The 24,757-nt window shown below is 34.0% G+C and overlaps 1 protein-coding gene across 13 annotated transcripts; it reads left to right on the forward strand.

The window, feature by feature from the left end:
* Positions 1-17,811: 17,811 nt before the first annotated feature.
* On the forward strand, positions 17,812-22,328 carry LOC145129680 (vacuolar fusion protein MON1 homolog). 13 transcript variants are annotated; one of them, XM_079064450.1, is made up of 14 exons: positions 17,812-18,530; positions 18,724-19,187; positions 19,311-19,373; positions 19,468-19,525; positions 19,604-20,321; positions 20,492-20,645; positions 20,750-20,841; positions 20,932-21,013; positions 21,090-21,154; positions 21,233-21,460; positions 21,593-21,684; positions 21,781-21,845; positions 22,063-22,111; positions 22,290-22,328. In XM_079064450.1, the coding sequence occupies exons 6-14, from the start codon at positions 20,535-20,537 to the stop codon at positions 22,325-22,327; spliced, it is 822 nt and encodes a 273-aa protein (XP_078920576.1). In that variant the 5' UTR covers positions 17,812-18,530; positions 18,724-19,187; positions 19,311-19,373; positions 19,468-19,525; positions 19,604-20,321; positions 20,492-20,534; the 3' UTR covers position 22,328. The 13 variants fall into 13 exon arrangements, 12 of the variants coding, with proteins under 12 accessions (XP_078920576.1, XP_078920579.1, XP_078920578.1 ...); XM_079064453.1 differs by having other exon boundaries at positions 18,724-19,661; positions 20,019-20,092; positions 20,198-20,321; XM_079064452.1 differs by having other exon boundaries at positions 18,724-19,525; positions 19,604-19,661; positions 20,019-20,321.
* Positions 22,329-24,757: the final 2,429 nt, after the last annotated feature.

Raw genomic sequence — 24,757 nt, forward strand, 5'->3', positions numbered from 1 at the left:
TGACTTAGAAAGTGATTGAACATCCAACTTTCTCAAGACTTTGACACCCAACTCTCCCGGCTTGTCAATATGTGACTTCATCTCTAAGATGTGATCACACATAGACCTTGCTTGCCATTGGGGCTTGAGTGACCTTGAACTTGTGGGTTAGGGAGAATAATTGGAGGAGGTGGAGGAAGAGAAGTATGACTTCCATGAGCCAAACTCGGGAAGTCATATTCATTAGGAAAGCTTGGTTTGGGAAGATCATTGTTGTCTAAACCAGACATCAACAATGGGAGAAATTCACGTAAAGTTTATTTAAGTCCTTAATATAACACCCAATATGATATATTAAGGCTAGGACCCAACAAACTATTTTATAACTTGGAAGAGGGATGCCGTAATCCAAGCTATAAAATATTTGAAGGTAGGTGAATGACGATTCACCAATTTCCACCAAGATAAATGAAATGTATTATTAGGTTTTAATTGGTTTTGAAACTCCTAGATTCTTTTGAGATTCATTGAACTTTTCAATGGCATGTTTCAATCTCGAGTGTGCCCTTCAGGTTTTGTGACTGGGATGCCGAGTATCACAAAACAAGGTGTGAAGTAACCATGCAAATATACTTGGTACCCTTAATATTTACCCCTCAATCGATGTGTCGGTTAACCACACACGCTCCAACGATACTATGATAAACATTAAGTTACCCTTTGCCTACCTTGTTAAGTCCAGGTTAGTGTGCCGGTTAACCACACACGCTCCACTAACAGCTTAAACAAAGTGCAAAGTGTAATTTCATGGATTAACACCTTATTTACATTTTCCTAAGTAACTAAGATTGGGAATTAATAAAAGGTTTAGTTACTTAGTATTTATCATTAATACTTTTAATGAAGGGAGAATTATAGTCCTTGTCCTACCTGTTCGGCTAACGACCCTCCACCAGTCAAGGAAGCGGTGAGTGAGAGTAGACACCCATTAAACTGCCATTTTATAGGCAGTAACCTTATACCCCCCTTATAGACCAGCTTCGTGAATGAGGCCTAGTATTGGTAAGACGACTTGCTCTTATACATATAATATATTAAACTTTTAATATTATAATAGTATAAGGGTGTATTTTAGACATTTAAAATACTTGGTGGTTTAATCTATTAATTAAACTAAACTTTTAATTTAATTAAACTCAAACCATATCTTTATTTATGGATTTAATAATACTCATTTAATTAAACGCTTTAATTAACTATTAATAAAGTCCATAAGAGTTAATTTGAATTATTCAATAAAACATCATAATTCCAATTATTAAATTCAAAATTAAAACCATTTAATTAATTGTTTAAGTTATGAACCCAAGAGTTTTAGAATTCAATTCTTTTTTTTTCATAAAAAGCTTTTTCCAAATTCCAAAACTTGAGGGCAAGTTTTGTAACTCTTGAAAACCTTTGGATTCCATAACTTATGGAGTTAAATACTTGTTTTATGATGAAACTTTTCATGTTCCATAACTTAAGAACAAGTTATGAAATTCTTTAAAACATTAACTCCAAATTTTGTAACGCCATAAAAACTTTAAATCAATTTTTTTTTTAAAAAAACTTTCATATCCATAACTTATGGAGGTTTCAAAACACTTAAGATCACAACTTTAAAAAAAACTTTTTAGCTCCAAAATTTTATGACAAAATTTGTAACTCCTTAAAACATTTAGATCAAATTTTTAAAACTAATAAAATAATCATATCATTTTATCGTTTACTAAATTTGACCTAATTCAACTCATATAGCAAATGATTCAAATTTTACAAATAATTAGTTTTTCACAAAACAAGTAATTATCTTAAAATTTGACAAACGTCATGTTTTTTTTTCCTTTTTTTTTCCAACTTGAAAATAAAACATTTGCATCAATATAACAGAAAACAACCCATAGCTCTGATACCACTGTTGGGTTTTGAGCATTCTAATACTCCTATGGTGTATATGCAACCCTATAAACCTTGGATCTATGTTTTCTCTATTATACATGCAAATATTAACTATTCCAAGGTTTCATCCTAACTAGCATATTATGAAGCACCTATACTACAAAGTTCTAGTTAGATGACATACCTTTTGATGTAGCTTGATGTCTTCAAGCTTTAAGAGCTTAGCCCCAATAGTGTGTAAGCCTCAAATGGAATCACAAATCACCAAAACACCTTGGAAGAACTTGAGAGAATATGTATGCACACTAAAATCGGCCCACTCTTATTTTCACACACTTGTGCCAATTTTGTGAGCCAAGGACCCCTTTATATATTATGGAGGATTAGGGTTATATCCATGTAAACCCTAATACCCATGACCTTTCATTTACATAGGATCCATGGGTTAAAAGCTCCATGGACCATCCATGAAAGCTTAGCCCAACCTAAATGAACTTGGCCCATTCCATATATATAAGAGTCCATATTTAATTAGTTCTTTTTGATCACTTAATTAATTCTAAATTAATTCTTGATCAATACTAATTAAATAATATGATTCCATATTAATATATTAGAACTTATAATATATTAATATAAATCATAAATATACTATTCTCAAAAAACTATCCATATAAATTGTGTCGGTGAAGTGCAACCCAAATGGACCATGCCGGGTCGGGTCAAGTACATACCAAATATAGTTATGGACTTAGACATTAATCCAACAAATTCACTGTAACATTCTATCCTATATATATAGGAACATTCAATACAAGTCAACTACGGATCTTTCACTCACTTTTGGCATTTACTCTTATCACATTTAAAACATTCTTCTTGTTCTTCATTTATTAACTTTACCTTGATCATTATCTAGTTGTTCTCAATTAATGTCTTGATCGTTTGTTGAATTGATTATCTAAGACTTGACTGGTCTTTCCAGTCTCGACTTGAAATCCATTATCAAGCAGACATTGATCTCAAGCATTCACTCAAGGTTTGAGGTTTCAAACCTTGTCCCTATGCATAGATCTTGTTCTCACACGTCTTCTATCTTTATTCTGTCAAATGATGTGTGAAGGAGACGAAGGGGAATGGGTGGGTCGGGAATTTTGGTGAGAGGAACTAAGATTAGATGGCGAGCAATAAACTCTATCATGACCCGGATGGACTCGTCGTAGTCCATGGGATCCAAGGAGAAAATTTATGTGGTATCACGGATAAAGGGTTCAGTTGAGGATGATGAAGAAGAACCTTTTGATGATTTCTTCTTGGGAGCATTTTTGGTGATTTTTGGAACGGATTGTGAAGACCCGATTGTTGCAGGTTATGAGAGCTCGAAGAATAATTTTCTTGCATAGAGAAAGGAATGAATTTTTGGTGAGCGTAAAGTGACAAAAGGGTTTTTGAAAGGTTTTTATAGGTTCGAAGTAAATGGGTCAGGTTGAAAAAGGGTAATGATGATATCCAGATGTGGATATGGACCGCATTAAATGTGTTGCCACATTTGGAATGAGTTGATCTGCAAGGACAAAGGAATACGATGGCAAGACGTGCAAAATGGAGACCGTCAGTTGATTGACATGATGTTTACTTTACGGAGGCGTGTGCAAAAATGTGTGATTTTCTAGGATTAAAAGGATAATCATCATTAAAAAAATAACGTTTGAGTTATTAAGAAAACGTTTCATAACTAATGACGAAAAACCTTTTGAACTTCTTTTCAAGAGAAAGATCTCGGAGCCAGAAAGTTCTGAGATGAATTTACAACGTGATCTCGGAGCATGAAAGTTCTGAGATAGATTGTCATAAGATACTTCCGAGATGAAAATGAGAATACTAGTACATGATATAGAGTCCAAGATTGCACAGACATAACCTGAATATCATAGGTAAAAGTAAGGAAGATTTTAGAGGACATGTTTTAAACAGATTTTGAAGTTCCGAGACGAGAAGGAACTGATCTCGGAGAGGGAAAGAGATGAAAACACATTACCGTTCGGAATTGAATTCCAAGATGAACTTCTTAACACACTTTTTGATACAGATTCCGAGATGAGATCAAACAAAATACCAATGTGACTATATTGGTCATAATTTCAAAATATTGAAGGAGCTGTAAAACTTATAACTAGAAGAATATGTCAGATAAAAAAACACGTAAAATGATCCTAATTATTTCGAGAGGAAATGATTTCGAGATGAAAAATAAATTTGACTTCGGAATTATTTCACTTTCTGATGATAACATCAGAGCATGCAAGACTCTTGAAAGAATTGAGGATCAGGCAATATCACACCCATTTTTTTAAGAAAACCATTAAATTTGGTTTTGTCTAATGCCTTAGTAAACACATCAGCAATTTCATCGTCAGATGGAACACAAATAAGTTCAATGTTTCCTTTTAAAACATGATCTTCAATGAAATGGTACCATATATTGATGTGCTTCGTCATGGAGTGTTGAATTGGATTGTGTGAAATCGCAATGGCACTTTGAGAATCACAATAGATGGGAATTTGTTGAAACCGGTAACCATAATCCATGAGCTGTGATTTCATCCAAAGATCTTGAGAGGTGCAATTAGCAGCAACAATGTTTTCTGCTTCGGTTGTTGATAGTGCAATGCATTTTTCCTTCTTTGATGACCAGCTAACCACTCTTCCACCTAAAAATTGACAGCCACCAGAGGTGATTTTTCTGTCCAATTGAAGACCACCATAATTCGAATTGGAAAATGCTTGTAGGAGGAAACTCTCATTTATTGGGTACCAGATTCCGAGACTCTTTCTACCTTTGAGGTATCGGAATATTTGCATGACAGCCAAAAGATGAGACATATTTGGATTGACTTAAAATTTGGCACACAAACATGTGGAGAACATGATGTCCTGACAACTTGCTGTTAGGTAGAGTAGTGATCCAATCATTCCTCTATACTTCTTTTCATCAACAGTAACACCAGATGGTTCCGAGAAGATCCTGTGTCCAAAACCTATAGGTACCTTTGCAGAGGCACAAGTGTCCATCGAATATTTTTTGAGAAGCTCATAAATGTATTTTTCTTGGTGAATAAAGATTCCTCTGTTGGTCTGTTTTACTTGGAGACCTAGGAAGAAACTTAGTTCAAATTTCATGCTCATTTGGAATTAACTAATCATTAACTTGGCAAAATCAGCAACCATTGATGAATCCGGGGATCCAAAAATGATATCGTCAACGTAAATTTGAACCAGCATAAGATGCTTTCCATTTGATCTTCAGAATAGGGTAGGATCAAGAATTCCACTTTGAAAAACCAGAACACTTGAGAAAATCGGTGAGAGTGTAGTACCAGGCGCGAGGAGCTTGCTTTAGGCCGTAAACACCTTTTCGGAGTTTGTAGCAATAGTTCGGATAGGAAGGATTGACAAAATCGGGAGGTTGTTGGAGATACACTTCAGTATCAAGTTCACCATTAAGAAAAGAACTCTTAACATCCATTTGGTAAACTTTAAAGCCTTTATGAGCTGCATAAGCAAGAAAAATTCGGATGGCTTCAAGACGGGCAACAGGAGCAAAGGTCTCGTCATAATCAAGTCCTTCAATATGTGTGAATCCTTTGGCCACCAATCTTGATTTGTTTCGAATGATAACTCCGGCATCGTCTAGCTTGTTTCGGAACACCCATCTCGTACCTACAATGGGATGATCCTGAGGAGGAGGAACAAGAGTCCTTACTTCATTTCTGTCAAATACTGCCAACTGTTCTTGCATGGTTGTAATCCAATCAGCATGTTCAAGTGCTTCCTTGATGGATTTTGGTTCAACCAATGAGATAAATGCCGAGAAATGACATTCATTTAGATGTTAGTGGCAGAGCGAGTTTAAATACCGGCGTTTAGATTTCCAATGACCTGGTTTAAAGGATGATCCTTGGTCCATATGTGTATTCTCGAAAACTCTTCTGCAGCAGATGATCCGACATTAACGATGGGGTTGTGTTGCTCCCCCTGAACCACTTGAATTGGAGGATGATGCTCCCTATGAACTTCTGAACCGGAGATATTGGCATCATTTTCATTCGGAAAGTCAAAGAAGTTGACGTTGTCGTTGTTGTTGTTCGGAATGGGATTGAATTCAGCAAATCGATCAGCTGCATCTTGAAATCCATCCACATTTGATTCAAGGGAGGGTAGACCATTCTCCCCCTCAACCTGAGAAGGTTGAAACGGTTCGGAATCAAATGGGTGAAAAGTGGGCGTCGGACCACAAACATTTTGGGAAGTAGGAGCAATAACGGGTGAGGATTGTCTTGATTGAGATTCCGAATCAAGAGCAGTTTCTAGAGGTCCGAACATGGTTTCAAAATCGACTTCATGAATTATTTGAGAATTCAGATATCCTGGCGGTGGAGCATCGGACTCCATGATGTGAGTTGTGACATGGGTTGGGCCAGAATTCCAAACATAGTTGTCATCAAAGGTAACATCAAAGCTTTATTCAATAACACGAGTTCGATGATTCAGAACCCGGTAAGCTTTTGATTTTGCTGAGTATCCGAGAAAGATTTTTTCATCTGCTTTGGGCTGAAATTTTGTGAGCTAATCATGATTGTTCTTGATAAAGCACCGACAACCAAAGACATGCAGAAAGGAGATACTCGGCTTACGACCATTCATGGCTTCGTACAGTGTCATATTGAGGCGTTGATTGATGATGCTACCATTCTGAGTAAAGCAAGCAATGGACACAGCTTCATCCAAGAGATAAAGTGGAAGATTTGCAAAATTAAGCATCGATCGTGCAGCTTCAACTAAGGTTCTATTCCGTCTTTCGAGCACACTGTTTTGTTGAGGAGTATAGGGAGATGAAAAATTGTGGTCAATTCCCTTCTCGGAAGTAAATTTCTCAATGGCGACATTGGTAAACTCCAAACCATTATCACTTCGGATTTGACGAACAGACAATTTTACTAGAACTTTTATACCCTTAATGAAGGTAATAAGTTCCGAGGCAGTTTCTAACTTGAGCCTGAGGAAGAAAACCCAGGTGAACCTTGTAAAATTATCCACAATCACAAGAATGTATTTCTTATGATGTAGACTTTCTATATTGAAGGGTCCATAATGATCAATATGAAGCAGTTCTAATGGTTCCGAGATAGATTTTTTGATGATGGTAGGATGACCTTTCTTCAATTGCTTCCCACATTCACAGGCATCATAGAGATGATAATTTTCGAACTTGAGGAGAGGCAAACCTCTGACCATTTTACCGAAAACAAGATCGTTCATATATTGAAAGTTAAGATGAGCAAGCCTTTGATGCCATAACCAACTAACATCAGGAACTGCCTTTGAGAGAAGACAGAGTTGAGGCTTGCCAACGATCATGTTGATGTCAAGAGGATACATGTTCTTGTTGCGATTTGACATGATCAAACATTCTTTCCGGTCTTCGGACATGATATAGCTGTGTTTCTTGCAGAATTCAACTCGACGATTTACATCAGTAAGTTGAGCCACACTGATTAGATTGTTTTTCGGTCAGCTACATATGCCACTTTTAATACAGAGAAGTTTCAATTGGTGAGGATGGCATATCCTCGGATCTGAGAGTTGGAGTTGTTTTCATACGTCACATAGCCAGCATTTTATGAAAGTTTAAGATCACACAAAAAGTCTTTCTGCACTGTCATGTGCGTGGAACAAGTACTATCAATATACCATATTATATCTTGTTCTGAAGCACAGAGTGCCTGCAAAAATTAGTGAAGTTTGGAATTTTTAGGCTCCGAGTTAGGTTTTGGGACTTGGGCACGGTCTTTGGACTTTGGTAGTGACTCTTGAACAACAGGTGTTTCAGAAGGCTTGTTCCGATATCCTTTGGGAAAGAAGCAAAATGCTAAGGTCTTTTCGTTAATAAAGAAATCATATTCGACAATAGGTTGTTTTGGAACAACTTTTCTCGGACCAACTGTTTTTGAAGCTGTAGGAATCACAGTGTTACTTGAAGTTGCAAAATCGTTTTCAACACTCTTAGCTCTTCACTCAAATTCTTGTTTTGAATTCTTTGAAAATGTTTGAGTGACAGTGTTTTCAACCAAACGTTCTTTGTTAACTGCTTTTGATGGTGTATTTGGTTTTGAAAGCTGTTGAGGTTTAAAAATCGTACCGTCAAATTTAGCAATGAAAACAGATGAAACAGTCTGAGGAGAGTTATTTCTTGTGGGACAAGTATCAACAATCTTTTTCAAAATGGGACTGACAGCTTTGTTTTGAACAACAAGACTAGGAAGATTTGAGGGCCTTTTCAGAATCTTAACAGGCACAAAGGTTTTATGTTTCCTATTGGTTGAGCTTAAAGTCGGAGATACTTTCTTTTTTGGAATTCTCAATGAAATTGGAATTTTTTCTTGACCTAATTTCCTTTTTGAGTGCATTTTTGGCTTCTATCTTAGGTTCTACGAAATCTTTTCTATTCAATGAAGGTTTCTTCCTGGAGTCAGATGTTGACTTGGAAGTTTAACCAATGGATGGGTTATTAAAATTGGGTTTGATTGGCACTAAGGTGGTTTAGAAATCACTTGAGAGTCTGAATCACATGAATCGGATGAATTATCACTTATGGTTACTACATCAATGTCATTTTCTAAGGACACCCAAACAAAATTTGATTTTTCAGAATCAGGTCCAGTTGTCTCCGGAATAATTTCCTCAACAAGGCAATTGTTAGGAGGACTTGTGAACTAAAGTGTTGGAAATGTTGGGATAAATTTCGAGGTCTGATTCAGGTCCATGGGTATCAGAGGCAGAAGAGGCGTGGAATTAGGATACTTGACAACTATTGGTTGAAACTCAGGAATCAGTGAAGAAAAACTGTCCGAGGTCTCATGAAGGGGTGACAAAGGTGGAACAGGGGTATCCGAATGCCTTTGGTTCGAAATGTATCCCATAAAAGTTAGATTCTGTAACTCCTTCAAGGGACGAGCATTTGGTTTCGGAAAATTGCTTCCAAGACCAGGTGCTTTGGACCAAGGATGACAAAAATTGTGAGTCATCCTTTCATTCGCTTCAAAAATGTCTATGGAATGATGTAAAGCATCAAATTTGGCATTTAGACATTTTTTTATCAAATTTTAAGACATTGCTTTCAAAATAAGTGATTTCACATTTGTCTTTAAGAATGATACATTCATCTTTTGTGGCGCTTCAGCTAAGCAATCTTTGGCAAAGTCGTTTGCATGACCACACTTGTGACAAACAATTTTTGGTTTGTCTGACTTCGGATTCTCGTGAGATTCCGAGGAGTGAGTTTGTGTCAGAATGTTTGGCTTGTATGCAGGTGCATTTTTGGAAGTTTTAGGGTATGGTTGGGGATTACTTTGATGAGGAGCATGAAAACGGTTGTGGTATGGTTTGTGAGAGGGATTGAAAGGACGCTTATATTTCATGTAGAGTAAAGCAAACTCTTATTGAAAACGTAGTTCGGAGTTCATTGCTTCAGGGTCGAGGTCTCCATCAAACTGATAGTTTGAACTAGGAAGAGCTTGTAATGTTGGTGGAGAGGGATGAACAGGTGGGATAGATGGGATAACAACTTTGAAAGGGTCCGAATCAGAGAGGTTCAGAACTTGAGGATCATAAGAACTGACAAGAGCAAGAGGACCTCCTGAGAGTTCTCTCAAAGTTTGTGCAACATTTAATTCATGACCTTTAAGCTCATCAAACAGTTGGTAAAACTTCAACTTCTTCCGAGATCCATTACTCTTAAGACACGATTTCATGTCTCCCCATCCTTTACCAAGACTATTGATGAACTTGAGATTGTACTCTAGAGGAGTTCGTACAATCCCATGAGTTGTCATGTTGTTGATGACAATTCGGTATCTGTTAGAGGTAGAGGCAACTGATTCACCTGGAGTTGTGGTGAAAGTATCGAACTCGCTGACGACGAAAGTCAAACGCTTATCCTTCATGTTTTATGATCCCTCGAATAGGTCTTGCAGAGTGTCCCAAATGTCTTTAGCAGATTTGCACAACTTAATGTGCTCAAAGAGAGAAGGTAGAACACCAAGCACCATTTCAGAAAATGCAACTTAATCTGCATGCAATCTCTCGATGTCATCAACCGTAAGAGGTGCTTGACGCTGTTCATCCTGTCCCGTGAGAGTTGCAACAACATCTGTCACAGTTTGTCTCCCAGGAACATGTGGACCTTCTTTAATGGATCTCCAGATAGCTTCACCTTTTTCTTTTCCAATTAAGAACCTTTCCATTCTGACTTTCCAATGATCATACTCTTCAACAACTAGCAATGGGGCACGAGAAGGGCAACCCATGCTATTTGCTATTTTCATTGAATACATTTGTTGAGAATTAGGAGCAACCATTGAATCTTAGATATAAGAGTAGAAGCGGTATATAGAAGAACTTTTATCTTGAACACAGAAATGATCGAAATACCAAGGTAATTTCGAATCAACTATAGTCTATTCTTATGGATTTAAAGGATAACCACTCAAGATCTGATACCAATTGTGAATACAAGAATCAATGCGCAAGGACAAAGTTTGAAAACTCAAACCTTGAGTTAATCTCGTAATACCAGTCGACACTTGAAGTAAAGATTCAACAAATTACACAAGTCTTAAATGAAGAAACTATGAGTATGATAAATGTAAATACAATAAATGAACAATAAGAATGTTGTGAAGGTTATGAATTGAGAGAAAAATGAAAGAGAGTTAAGAGGAATATTTTCTATCTTTAGAGCAACAATCTGTGTCTTTCATGTCATTAAAAACACTCCTTATATACGAAAAGGAGGTACATCGTACAAACTACATTTCGTTCCTAGGACTGGATAATAATCAACTTCTGACAAATGATTATCCAACTGATACAAAAAGCTAAGTCCTATGAAATGTTACATCACATAAAAGACAAGAAATAATAAATGCATAAACAGACAAACAATCTCGGATCTTTGCGCCATCTCGGAATGGCCTTCACTTCGGACTCCATCTCTACTTCGGAATTTGTTGACTTCAAATCTTCAATACTTATGATTGCTATAGGTTCACTTTCAAGTTCCAACAATTACACCCCCTCTTGCACTAGACGAGATTTTTAGGATGTCTGCATGTACCACACGAGAAAAGTCCTCACGGATTTTGTAGATTTGTCATGTCTTTGTATGGTCCACGATATTTGCATCATCCTACTTCTAGTGACATACAAAAGTTGTATGATCATCATGCGAATGTGCATGGTTTACTTGGGATATTAGGAAGTTTATATTACATGTATTGGAGATGGAATTTGTATCCAAATGCATATCATGGACAGTACACAAATGATAATTATCATTATCCTACGGTCGTACTTGAGGTTGTAACCTCACATGATTTGTGGTTCTGGCATGCCTTTTTCGGTAGTGTCGGTTCACTTAATGACATTAATATTCTCAATAATTCACCAATATTCAACAAGGTATATGACGGTACTGCCACCGATTCGTCTTTGTACTCCAAGGAATGGAATAGAAATTTGGGTACTATCTTGTCGATGGGATCTATCCTGCACTTTATATTTTCGTTAAAACTTTATCATGTCTAGATCACCCTTAAAGGTCCAGATTTAAGAGAGTCCAAAAAAAGCGAGAAAAGATATCGAACGAGCGTTTGGAGCACCTAAAAAGCATTTGCAGATAGTTGCTAAAGCATCCTTGTTTCGTGATGTTTCTACTATGACAGAGGTGATGTATACGTGTATCATATTGCATAATATGATACTAGAACATAAAGGAAACACTATATGTGTGTACAACGAGAAAGAAGTCATCCCCGACAACCACTTGAATTTGGTGGTCAAGAATGGATACAGATAATGAGGATAGTCAACAATGCAGTAATCCATGCCAAGCTTCGCCACCATATGACCGATCATCTTTGGACGATGGACAATCTTGATCTTAATATGCCATGAAAGACAAATTGGAGGGCTGGACCTCAGAGGAAGACTCGTTGCTTTAGTGCGTTTTTTTATGAAGTTTGATTTTTATGTATTAAGTCATGTTTCTAGGTATTAAGACGTGGTTTGAACTATTAACTCATGTTTCAAGGTATTTTAAGTTTTAATTTATTGTAATTTTTTAATTTAATATGAAATATTTGTGTTTTAAAAATTATAATCTATTTAATATTAATTTTTTTTGGTTTAATTTTTTTTTAATATTAATTGTTTTTGTTTTTAAAAAATAAAATTTATTTAACTTTGAAAAAGAAAATGAAAAAAATACAAGGAGAGCTAGGGGTGCTACCACTCCCTATGAAATAATGTTTAGAAAAAAGTGACAGCGAGGTGGTAGACAAAAAAATGTCATGAAAGTCAAAAAAATGATGTGGCAAGATGTTAGGAGTGCTGGTACTCCTTATAGCCTAATTGCCATAAGGTGTATCGCCACCCCCATCCACCGAAATGGGAACGCTCACTACAACTACAACACTTCACTTTCACTTAAGTTGGGGTCAAGTCAATGAAGGGACCCTGTCGGGATCCAAAGAGAAGTTATGAGATTTTAATATATTTAAAGTGAAAAATCACATCCCTCAATTTAAAGGTGATATCCGTCGAGCACCAAAATATGTTGGAAGCTAAATTTATGATAAATGAGGTAGTGTGGGAGCGTGGTATGGAAAACTCTTCGGGTTTCGGATGGATTCACTTCTGATTTTTTTTAAAAATATATTGGATTTTAACTAAAGAATATGATGTTCAGTTTAGTTTAAAGTTTGAGGAGAGAGGATGTTCGCTAGTTGGTTGTAATTCCTATTTCACCATTCTTATTTTGAAAGTGGAGGACCTGTTATTACAAGTTTTAATCCTATTAGTCTTATTGGTACACAATATAAGATCATAACTAAGTTTTTAGCTATAACACTTGTATAAGTGGTTTATAGCATCATTAGTATTAAGCATTCAAATTTTATAAAAGGATGATGAGCCTTTAATTGTGAACGAGGTGGTGACTTGGTATAAAAATCACAAAAGAAAAATGTTAATATTTAAAATTGACTTCGAAAAAGTTTATGATATGGTTTCTTAAGATTAACTTTTTAGAGTTTTTTTCTTTCATGGGTTTGTTGTAATATGGATCAAATGGATTAAAGGTTTTTACTCTGCTCGATTTTGGTTTTAATAAATGGGAGTCCTACTGGGGAATTTTGTTTGGAAAAGGTTTGAGGCAATGAGATCATTTATCTTCTTTTTGTTTATTCTAATTATGGAAGGATTGCATGTTGCTTTTGAGGATGTGATCTTATTTGTCTTATTCAAGTAGTGGAGAATGACAATGATGGTATGTCTATTTCTCATGTATCGATGACGACTTGATTTTGGGTTGTTGGTTTGGTGAAAATATTGTTAATATGTGGAGATGTTTTTTTCTACTATCGAGATTGAAAAATAAATATTCAAAACTTGAAACTTTAAGATATTAAGATACTAGATCTAGAAATTCAGGAGGTTATAGATTTTATTGGTTGTGTTATAGAGTGTCTATTGTTTACATATTTGGTAATTCATGTTAGTGCTAACTTGGCTTGAGATGAAAGTTATTAATAAATTCAAGAAAAACTTTTTGGATGTTCCAAGTTTTTTAAGTGTTCTAAGTGCTATTGGTATTTACTACCTATCTATTTTTTAAGATGTTTGGAGATTGTTAACAAGGGTTTAGAATCTTTAAGATCCAAATTCTTCTGTGTTGGTGATGGTTCTAGAAGGAAAATAAGTTGGATCAATTAGGATTTAGTCATGGATCCAAAAGAAAATGTCGGTATTGGTATTGCTAGTTTAAAAGATTTGATGCTATTTAGGAATGGAGATGGAGATTTCCTACCAATGTAAATGTTCTTTGGGTAGTATTATATATATATATATATATATATATATATATATATATATATATATATATATATATATATATATATATATAGAAGATTGGTGGTTTTAGGCGACCCTTGGTTTTGACTAAGGGATTAGGAACTTAGTCTCGTATAGTTATTCACTAATCATCTTATTATCTTGGGATTGTATTATTACTGGCTATTAAAAAAGGGTTGTAAATGGTCATAATATGTTGTTTTGGAAGGAAAATTGGTGGGGAGATAGTCCTTTCTTGCATCTTTTTTCGATATTGTTTTTACTGGAAACAAAAAAAAGATGTATCAGTTTACGACTGTTGGTTGAATGATCATTAGAAGTGTAAATGGCATGGTCCAACCTAAGGTGGAGCTGAGGAATGTCAATTCTCGGATTTGATGATCATTTTGGATGAGGTTGTTGAATAATGTGATCACTGTTGCATCGTTCCAGAGAGATACCTGTTTTAAGATCCTTCACAGTAAAACCAAAAGGATCAAACTCGACAGAAACATAGTTCTCGGTAGTGAAGCGACAAACATAAATAAGATTTTTAACAATTTTATTTGAAACAAGAACATTATTTAAAGAAAGATGAGTATTTGAGAAGGGAAAAGTAGTTTGTCCAATCAATTGAACGAGAAGGACAACACCATTACCAACCATAATGACTTTTGAAGTACATGGAGTAAGGGAGTGCATTATACCTTGTTTAAAAGTCATGTGTGAGCTTACACCAGAGTCCATATAGTAATTATTGTCGGGTGGTTGTTGAACGAACATAGTTTGAAACAATGAGGCAAGATTCATGGGTTGAGGTTGCCCGTATTGGGAGACATGACCATCTAAGGATGTTTGAGATGGTTGTTGAGATGCTGAAAAATGTTGTCGTTGTGGTGTTCCATAGGCTTGCGAGAGTTGACCCGAGAATGGTGGAGTATGTTGTCCATTTTTTTGTTGAGGGGGTTGTTGTGAGAATCTGAGAGATGGGTTTTGTTGCAGCTGTGGAGGGCTGTAAGTAGGAGCACCGAGGGAAGGAACAACAACAGCAAAGGCAACACAAAGCTGTTGTTGGGCAACAGCAGGAGGCACAAAAGGTCCTTATATATATATATATATATATATATATATATATATATATATATATATATATATATATATATATATATATTGTCCAAGGGTTTTAAGACCAAAGTCTTAAAACAAGGAGCTTAAATCTTGACATTTTATTTTACATATTATACATCTAACGGTGTTAAATGGTAGAACCAAATATAACCAATCAAAAACAAATACACACATATAGAAAAAAAATCACATGGCATAAAACCAACAACATACCCGATACCCTAATTTACAAAACCGTTTGTTACTTTTCTTTTAACCCCAACCTTTTCTTTGAAGAGAGGATACTTAACCCACCAACTATTTGACACCGGCACTACCAACAGTCTACCCCGTCCCACCTCTAATATCACAACGAACCAATCCCCTTGGACATCTCAACGGTCGCACCACCACCACCAAAGCCGCTGTACTGTCAACTCCGTCATCAAATCCGTCTTCTACCGACAACAAATCCTATTTTTCTCATTTTTTCTCTATCTAAATATGTCCAGAATTGTCAGACAAAGCATCCATATGAGGCGATTTCATGGGTTTGGATCCAAATCTATACATGGATCTACATGTATATATGTTTTTCTTCATTTTTTTTAGATTTTGATTTATGAAGGTTTGGTTTGGATTTGTTCTCCATTGCTCGTTTCCCTCAGCAACGACATTCACCCTAAACAAAATCACCACATCCGAGTACGTTGCTTTTCTTGTACTTGGAAAAGAAGGAAATACATAACGATGTGTTTTGGTGCTTGCAGGAAGAAAATCTACATGTCGATTGGAGATCTGGAAGGAATAAAACCATATACATATGAATATATTATATATTTCTGTATCTTTTGTTTATTTTTTGTTTTCTAACGATAGATTTATGTTTATGATACGTAGTTTTTGAAACGGTATGTATGTTTAAAATATTTGTTCATCTATTTGTTTTTTTTTAAACTAAACTACACCTTAAATCCACCTATGTCCACGACATGACTTGAACCCTCAACCTCAAACCTCAAAGAGGAAGGGCAACATCGGATAACGCTGGGCTAGAAGCCCTTTGGTTTGTTCATGTATTTGTTGTGTATGTATATTTGTTCATGTATCTGTTGTGTATGTGGATATTGTTTTTGTATTTTTTTTAGCGGTCATAAACAATTCAAGAGGAAGAGAAACTGCGTTGGAAAGAGAAAGATTGTTTGATTTGTGTATTGCTGTAATAAAATACATTTAAAATAACAACCCAACGTTAATATGTAATTAAATCATACAATGATTATTTCATATTTTATTAATTATCTAATAATTATTTGAACAATTAATGAACAAATGAATCAAACAAATATATATACATTTTTCATACTACTTATTCAATTTTACGTTGTATATGCAATTTATCTTATCGATGTGAAAAAGCTGAACATAAAAAATAGTGAAGATGTGAAAAAGCTGAACATAAAAAATTGTTTTGAACCCTTCAATAGTGATAACGAATAGTAATAATTGTTCTGTATCCTTAAACAGTGAAAAGTTCACTTTTCAATTTAAAATGATCATTCTCAAGTTTTAATTTATAAAAGAGATAATAGGAATTATAGGTTATAAGGTTTGGTTTACATATAAATTATAATAGCTACATACTAAGCATCCGACTTTAATGTTTATTTTATTTTTCTAAACAACTAACAAGAGATATTTTTTCCGTTCAAATAAATACGAGATATTTTTGTTGGAAAGTAAGTCTTTCTTTTGGTAAGTTGAGAGTAAAGTTAGCTTAAAAAAATATAACAGTATTTTTATTTTAGTCTTCGACATATACATTTTCTGAATTTCTTTTATAAATTAAAACTTGAGAATAATCACTTTAAATTGAAAAGTTTATACGTTCTTGGAAAAAATAATAGAAACATTTATTTTCTTAAATTTCTTTTAAATAATAACAATAAAAGCTCTATAGATTATGAGTTAATGCATCTGTATTAGAGTTTTCATCCGATACGTTTTTTTATTATAATATATAATATCTATTAAACATGTTACATATTCATTTAAATTTAAATAATATATAATTTTTCTGAAAAATATCCTACCCAAACCAATATGCCATAAACATAATTAATACATGCTTTTGCCATAGATACACATAAATAGATATTTAATTGGAAACTTATAAACTAAAGTTTATATTATCCGTATTGTAATGTCATGTATAGAAAAAGAATTGACATATATGGTTTATATTTAGGTAGAAAATTAAAAAAAATTAATAAAAAAAAACCTCTTGCCAACAATCGTTAACCTCATACCTTTTTACGCTTTCAATAAATAAAAACGAAATAAAGGTGCGAGAAATATTTCAGTTATTTGCTAATAATATATTGTTTGTGTATTGGAATTTGAATCGGAGAATCTAATCTTTTTTTTTTTTGAAGGGCAAGCTCGCATTATAAAATAAAGTTAATCGAGGTGTTATTGATTAAAAACTAACCACCCAAAAGAAATTATATACACTATTATGGGTGTTTGGCTTATCTTTTGAGGGGCTAAAAGTTCTTTTTGGAAAAGATAGAATGCAAAAGATGTTTGGGAAAAACATAAAGCTCTTTTTGGATTTTGGATATAAGGAAAAGTGACTTTTTAGAAAAGTCAGGAAATCCTGATTTTTTTTGTAACTTTTGCCAAAAGAACTTTTGCCTCCCAAAAAGATAAGCCAAACACCCCTTAATTGCTAAAATGATGGTGAACAGGAAACTTTTGCTTTTCTTATTTGTGCCTTTTTTTCTTTCCCTTCCTACTTTGGCCACGTACGGTTTGTGTTTTAAAAGCTTATGCCGCCTTAAAATTTGGGTAAGGGTTATCTTTATTTGGGTCAGGATTATCTTTCCGACCGCCTTAATATTTTCTAGACGTTGTCTTGTAATCGTTTTCCATCAATCCCTAAAGATTCAATTTCGGTTCGATGGAGACGGGTCGTGAATCCATGATCGTCGCGCCACCGCCCCCACCGCTGCCGCCTACTTTTGTTGCTCCCGGATTCCGATTTCACCCCACTGACGAGGAGCTTGTGAGGTGTTACCTGAGGCGTAAGGTTTGTGGGAAGCCCTTTCAGTCTCAGATGGTGCCGGAAGTTGATATCTACAAATCTGAGCCCTGGGAACTTGCTGGTATACATAATTCTTTCTGGTTTGATGATTATCGAGCACCTATCTGTTCGTTTAGGGTTGCTGTGTGGCTTCCGATGGATTTCTCGGGCAATAACATCCCACAATCGATCGATCGTCTCCACCGGCTCACCCTTCTTACGTTTCTCCACCGGATTCAGGCTGCGGACTCCTTCTTTCCTCTATTCACCGCTATTTCCGATCACCACCGTCTCCTTGCTTTACTCTTTCACAAATCGATTGACGCTGCTTACAGATGTCCACCGTCTCCTTGCTTTACTCTCTCACCATCGTTTAGAAGAGCCTTTGTCAACTATAGAGTGACCTTCTCCGCTGGTTCGGGCTTCGTGCACTGGCTTCTTTGAAGATCAGTTGTGGGTGAATAGCAAGGTACACAGCTAAATCTAAAGTTAAAGATGAGTATATGTAAAATGATGAATTGAAGGGATATGGTAAAAAAGAATGAATCGATTCAGCATGAACTTAATAATGTTTTTACTGATTTCGATAATCTTCCACTTTTTATATTCTTTTACTAATTTTCAATGTCCATTAACATTTTCTTGGTTGGTTGTTTTTGCAGGTTTATTGTGACTTTCAACAGATTTCCATGCTTGCAGAGCCATTGATATTGACATCTGTGTTTTTCTTTTTGTTTGTTGCTGCTGTGGCTTATCTTCACATGGACATCTTAATAAGAAATTGAAGAGACCATGAAAGGAGACAAATTAGATTATATGTAAAGTTAGACTTAAGTCAACCAACCATGTGACACTTCAAACACAGTTAGCTACAAAAGATTATATAGTTCCTACATTTTTCTTGAAATAGTTGAGGGTTTAAATTCTACCCACTCCAGTTTGAGAGTTTCAGTTTCAAAGAGAGCAAAATGGATAAGATTCCTCTGAATTTTAAATGTTTCAATAGTTTCTTTACCATCAATATTTGGTATTTTCCATGGGAATCCCAAAAATTTGTGATGGACTGATGCTGATGAAAAAGTTACAATTATGGGTTTTGATTGGCCTCTTCGGATTCTGTTTGAAGGTATCCTTCAATTCTGTTACTTATTTATTCTTATTTGTTTCTAATACATAGATAATGCATGGCAACTGTTTGTCGAAATGCCCAAGTAAATGCAGCTGCTAATGGTTTCTGTTGTTTATGCAGTCATCGCTACTGCATCTATTCTGAGGCAAATTGAAAAAAAAAAGTCAAAAACTTTCTAAAATTGTAGGAATTGGGTCAATTTCTTCACATTCCAAATCTTTGTTTGATATCATTTCATATAACCTATTATGATGTTCACTATAACTTCTTTCTTCAGGTTGCATCATTCGTAGGCGAATTGAAAAAAAATAGTTTCATTTTTTTTGTTTTCAATGGTAATCATATATCTCTCAACCAGACAAACGGTTAATTAGTTCTTCACTGATTTTGGTCATGTATTTTCTTCTGTGAAGTCATGTTGATTAATCTGTTTAAATAAAACTCTTCCATCGAAAGGAAATGATTATTGAGGTAAGGATTCCTTTATAACAATTTCGAGTTTCACTCTTCATGGTTATTGGCAATAATAATATCTTTATTCCAAAATTGAAATATTTTTCAGATTTGGTCCTTATTTCATGGTTTTAAAACAGAAAGTACATTGAACAAAATGGACATGAAACCTTGAAATAGGGACAAAAAATGAAAAAGGTTTCAGTTTTCGAGTAAACATGTTAAAAATTAGAAAGCACGGATACCTCAACCTAGCATCGTTGAATTGGTTTAGAAACATATACGTTTATTATTGCAAACTTTTGTTTGTTACATATCAATTTAATGCATTAAAATGTAAAAATAACAACATTTTTTTATTTTTCATGGGTGAAGGCATTTTATGTGAACAGATATTCCAGAGAACACCTCAATAGAGCATGGTTTTTTTACATGACAACGTTTTGATGGTTAAATCAGAATTTCTTCTTCTTCTTCTTCCAAGTGGTTTTTATAGAACTTATGTAGTTTTTTTTTTTTTTTTTTGAAAATGTTTAATGGTTTGTATGGAGCAGTGAAAGGTGGGTATTGCATTCAACATAAAAGTATGTAGAGGGTATAATTGGAAATGCAGATAATTTTGGGTTTGTATGTTGTGCAGCAGGCAACGGTTGCCCGGCCAGCTGAATAGGGTTGAAGGTGAGACTGATTTTGTGAATTTTATTTCATATTCATTTTCATTTTGGTTAAATATTTCTATTAACCTGTTAAACTAAAAACCATAAATGAAGTTGTTATTGTGTATCTGGTCAACAATTGGTTAAATATTTCTATTTCCTTTAAGTGTTCCATTTTTTCCTTTGTTGCAGGTTTTGGTGTATTAAAAGATGCAATTAGTACAAAAAAAGGAAGATGGTCAATTGTCTTCCACTTGCTTACACCACAAGGGAAAGTACTTGTGCCATTTTGCAAGATGTTGCTGATACAGGTGTCCTTTTTGCAATATTAATGTGTAAAAACAAGGTTTTTCACCCAACCCTCTTCTTAATTTAATAATTATTACATTTTTTTTATTCATTTTGTCGTATATAAGTATATAATGCTTAAAAATTAGAGCTAAATTTCAGGTTATCAGTCTGGTAGTCTTGCAGAAAGCATCACTTCATCCTGATGACATGTTGCTTCTTTCCAACTTTGTCATGTCATCAGAATCCTTTAGGCAAGTGCCTTTTTTTATAATATTAATGGAAAATTTTATTATTTATATAATTATTTGGTATTGAATATTCATATATTATTATATTTGCAGGACATCTGAATCTTTTTCACCAATATGTTTGCCAAGATACAACTCCATGGCATTTTTATATGCTTATGTACATTATCTTGATGTAAGTTTTTAAATTTTCTTCATTTAAAAAATTTAATTTTTTTTTGCTTATAAATTATATATATAACATTTCACAGGTTGATACGTACTTAACCTTGCTGACTACAAGTTCACAAGCCTTTTTCCATATTAAAGAATGCAGGCATGATGACATGGCTTTTCCTTTTCCTTTTTTTCCTTTTTAAATTAGTAAATTACATTATAAAACTAATTTTTATAGAATACAAGTTGAAGCTGTTCTTGCAAAATCAAATGTTTTGAATGAAATTGAAAGATCATTATCAGAAGGTGGCATGAGAATTGAGGATTTACCCGTTGACCCGTCTGCTAATTCTGGATCTTTATTTCATTTAACTCATCACAAAACACCAAGCAATGGAACAGTGACAGGTGTCGGTGGTCCATCTCGACTTTGGCATTTTATTTACCGGAGTATCTATTTGGATCAGTATGTATCTTCTGAGTTTGCTTCTCCAATTAGTCATCCACATCAGCAAAAAAGTTTTTTTTTTTTTTTTTTTAGATTTATAATTTATATGTTTTAGTTTAATAATAATAATTTTGAATTTGAACTTTGAAGGTTGTATAGGGCTTACCAGAGACTTTATGCTTCCATGCATGATAAAGGAGTAGGCCCATATAAAACTCAGTTCAGAAGAGATGAAAATTATGGTAATTTATGTAGTTTAAAATTAATTATTCATTTTTGATGCCTTTTTTGATATTGGGTTTATAGTTTTTAATACTTGTATTTGTGTTTTGTTGCAGTTTTATTGTGTTGGGTTACACATGATTTTGAGCTTTATGCAGCTTTTGATCCACTTGCAGACAAGGTTTCATTTACTTATCAAAAGAAAAAGAAGCACATCTTTTTTATCTAATTTTTTTAACTAAAAAAATAAAATATTTTCATTTATTTGAGTTTGTTGTTGGATGTAAGGTGTGGCGATAAGGGTGATCTTCATTTTCTTATCATCAAATACCAAAAATAGCATTGTACATTCCTATAATTATATATTAGAAATGATTTTTAACTTTTTTTTGTTATAGATACGAGGATGGTGGGTTGTCTTGCAGCAAGAACAAAAATGCAATGCGAGTGAGTGTTTTTAAGTTTCAACACTGCAATCTTGCAATCTTATATAATTATTTCTGGGGCTGCACTCTCTGATCTCGTGACCTATCCACTTTGTATTTTCTTTAACTGATCTTTGTTTTTTTTAAAATTATGGACTGGTTATTTAAAACAGTTAACCATGCTGAATATGTAATTGCAGGGACAATAATCATTTTCATCAAGTACTTCCTTTCCTAAATTTCTATATAAGAACTATCCAAAAATCTCCTGTATGTTAAATATATCTTGATCAATATAATGGTATGTTGTAGTACATATACAACCTGAAAGAACAAAAAAAAATGAGTCAGTGCCAACGGGCGCGCATGATTCCCATCTAGTTATTATAATTACCTTTAACGAGGAACAATTTATCAACAAAAAATTAATCGTCGAAAGAAAATATTTGTCTACAAAAAAATTACAACGTAAATTTCTTTTTATTTGTAACCCCAAAGATTAATTACCTCAAATAAACCGATATTACATTATATTCGGATAACGAAAACTCCAACTTCATAATATTCTAAAAATTGGATGCGACTACAAGGATATAAATTTGGAAATTTAAAACAATTTAACTACATGAAACATAAAATATGTTAGAATCTGAGGCAATATCTAAATATGTAAAATACAAATTGACTCCTGTTTCATTATTACTTCTTATTTTGTTTGCATGGTGAAGCATCATCTTATTTTTTTTCATAATAATGTAGTATAACCTAAATTGATAGTACTTTTTTTTTTAGTCACAACAAAAATGTACATTATTTTTAAACATAAACAATAATATATTTTATTTTTAACTAAAAACCACGTACTTTTAAAACAAATAACAAAGTGTTGTTATTTTTAACAGAAATAACGTCTATCGAAAGGAAACTATAAATCTAAAGAAAAACGATTTTACGACCACCGAATCGAAACAAACTATGGACAAAAAATAATCGTCGGGCGAATGATAGTTGATATATATATATATATATATATATATATATATATATATATATATATATATATATATATATATATATATATATATATATATATATATATAGAGAGAGAGAGAGAGAGAGAGAGAGAGAGAGAGAGAGAGAGAGAGAGAGAGAGAGAGAGAAGTTACACAAAAGGTCCCTATACTTAAGGTTCTAAAAAGCTCGACATGGCTTCGCCATGACGCGTCATGGCTCCAAGGCTTGTGTCTGCCGCCAAGCTTTACCAAAACGCCTTACTCATATATGTGTATAAAATAGAATAATAGTTGAAAATACATATAAAAATATTAATTATGTACAAAATTGCCGCCTTAAGTCACGCCTTACAAACGATGTGGCTCGCCAAGACTTGGAAAAGCTTGAGGCTTGACATTGCCGCCAAGTCACACCTTATGTTATTTAGAACATTGTCTATACTATACAAACGAATAAAATTTAGCTAAACTATTTAAAAGAGGTGGAGCTTTCGAATACACATGATTTTTGTTCTTGGGATTTGGATGGTAGCGGCGAAATTACGTGATCGTGTTATTTTTTGTAACTCGTTGTTAAAGACAAGATGGTGCAAGTATGTACCTATAGAAGCAGTGGCGGACCTTAGTGGTGCCTGAGGGGTCCCGGGCCACTGCTCCGATTCCGGCACGTAGTGTAAATTTTTTTTTTTTTTTTATGTTTTTTTTCTATTAGGTGCACCGGTTTAAAATACGAGTGTCACTACTAATTTAGATTTTTTCGGAAATTTATTTTTAGTGTCACACTTATTAAAACGTTCTGCGTCCGCCACTGTATAGAAGTTATTATTATTATTTTTTGTGGCGTTTTTTGTTAAATAGGTTACCAACGAGGCAATGAGAGTGAAACTCTCTAAGAAAGATACTGACAACCCTTCCATTTTGTGCAAGGGCGTAGCTAACATATGAGAAGGTAGGTCCTAGGACCTACCTAAAATTTGAATTTCATTTATAATATATAAAAATTAAGAACTACCTTAAAAAAAATAGAAGACCTACCTTGAGTTTGTTTTTTTTTTAAAATGTCTTAAAAAATCATTTTAAAAGGGGAAAAAAATAAGTTATATGAGGCATTTGTGCTGTTAAATATAATATATAGTTTTTATAAAACAATAAGGTATCAATGCATTAATAATCAACTAATTTTTCATTAAATCGTTCGGTTTTTTCAATTATACGGTTTTTTTTTTTAAATTTTAATTGGTGGTGACTGATCGGTTTTTTCAGTTATATTTCTTTAAATCGTATACGACCGACCCGACCCGACCTCTCACAAGTGTTGTTTGTTCTATTTCTTTAAAAGAAATCGGCTTCACTTAGTTTGTGACTGATCGGTTTTTTCAGTTATACGACCGACCCGACCCGACCTCTCACAAGTGGTGACTGATCGGTTTTTTCAGTTATATTTCTTTAAAAGAAATCGGCTTCACTTAGTTTGGGAACCACGTGATATTTTGTGTATGATATGCCAGTTCCAAATTGAAGACGTGAAGCATTTATTTATGCAAAGATTAGCAAGAACATTTTGTCTCCTATTATTAAGTTGTGCGACTTGGATTCACTCCATTACAAATTTTTTTTATAAGAGGTTAGTGAGTTGCTTGATAGTTTTAATGTCA

Source organism: Lactuca virosa, chromosome 8 (genome assembly GCF_052849685.1).
Source record: "Lactuca virosa cultivar CGN04683 chromosome 8, Lactuca_virosa_CGN04683_v6, whole genome shotgun sequence".
Lineage (NCBI taxonomy): Eukaryota > Viridiplantae > Streptophyta > Magnoliopsida > Asterales > Asteraceae > Lactuca > Lactuca virosa.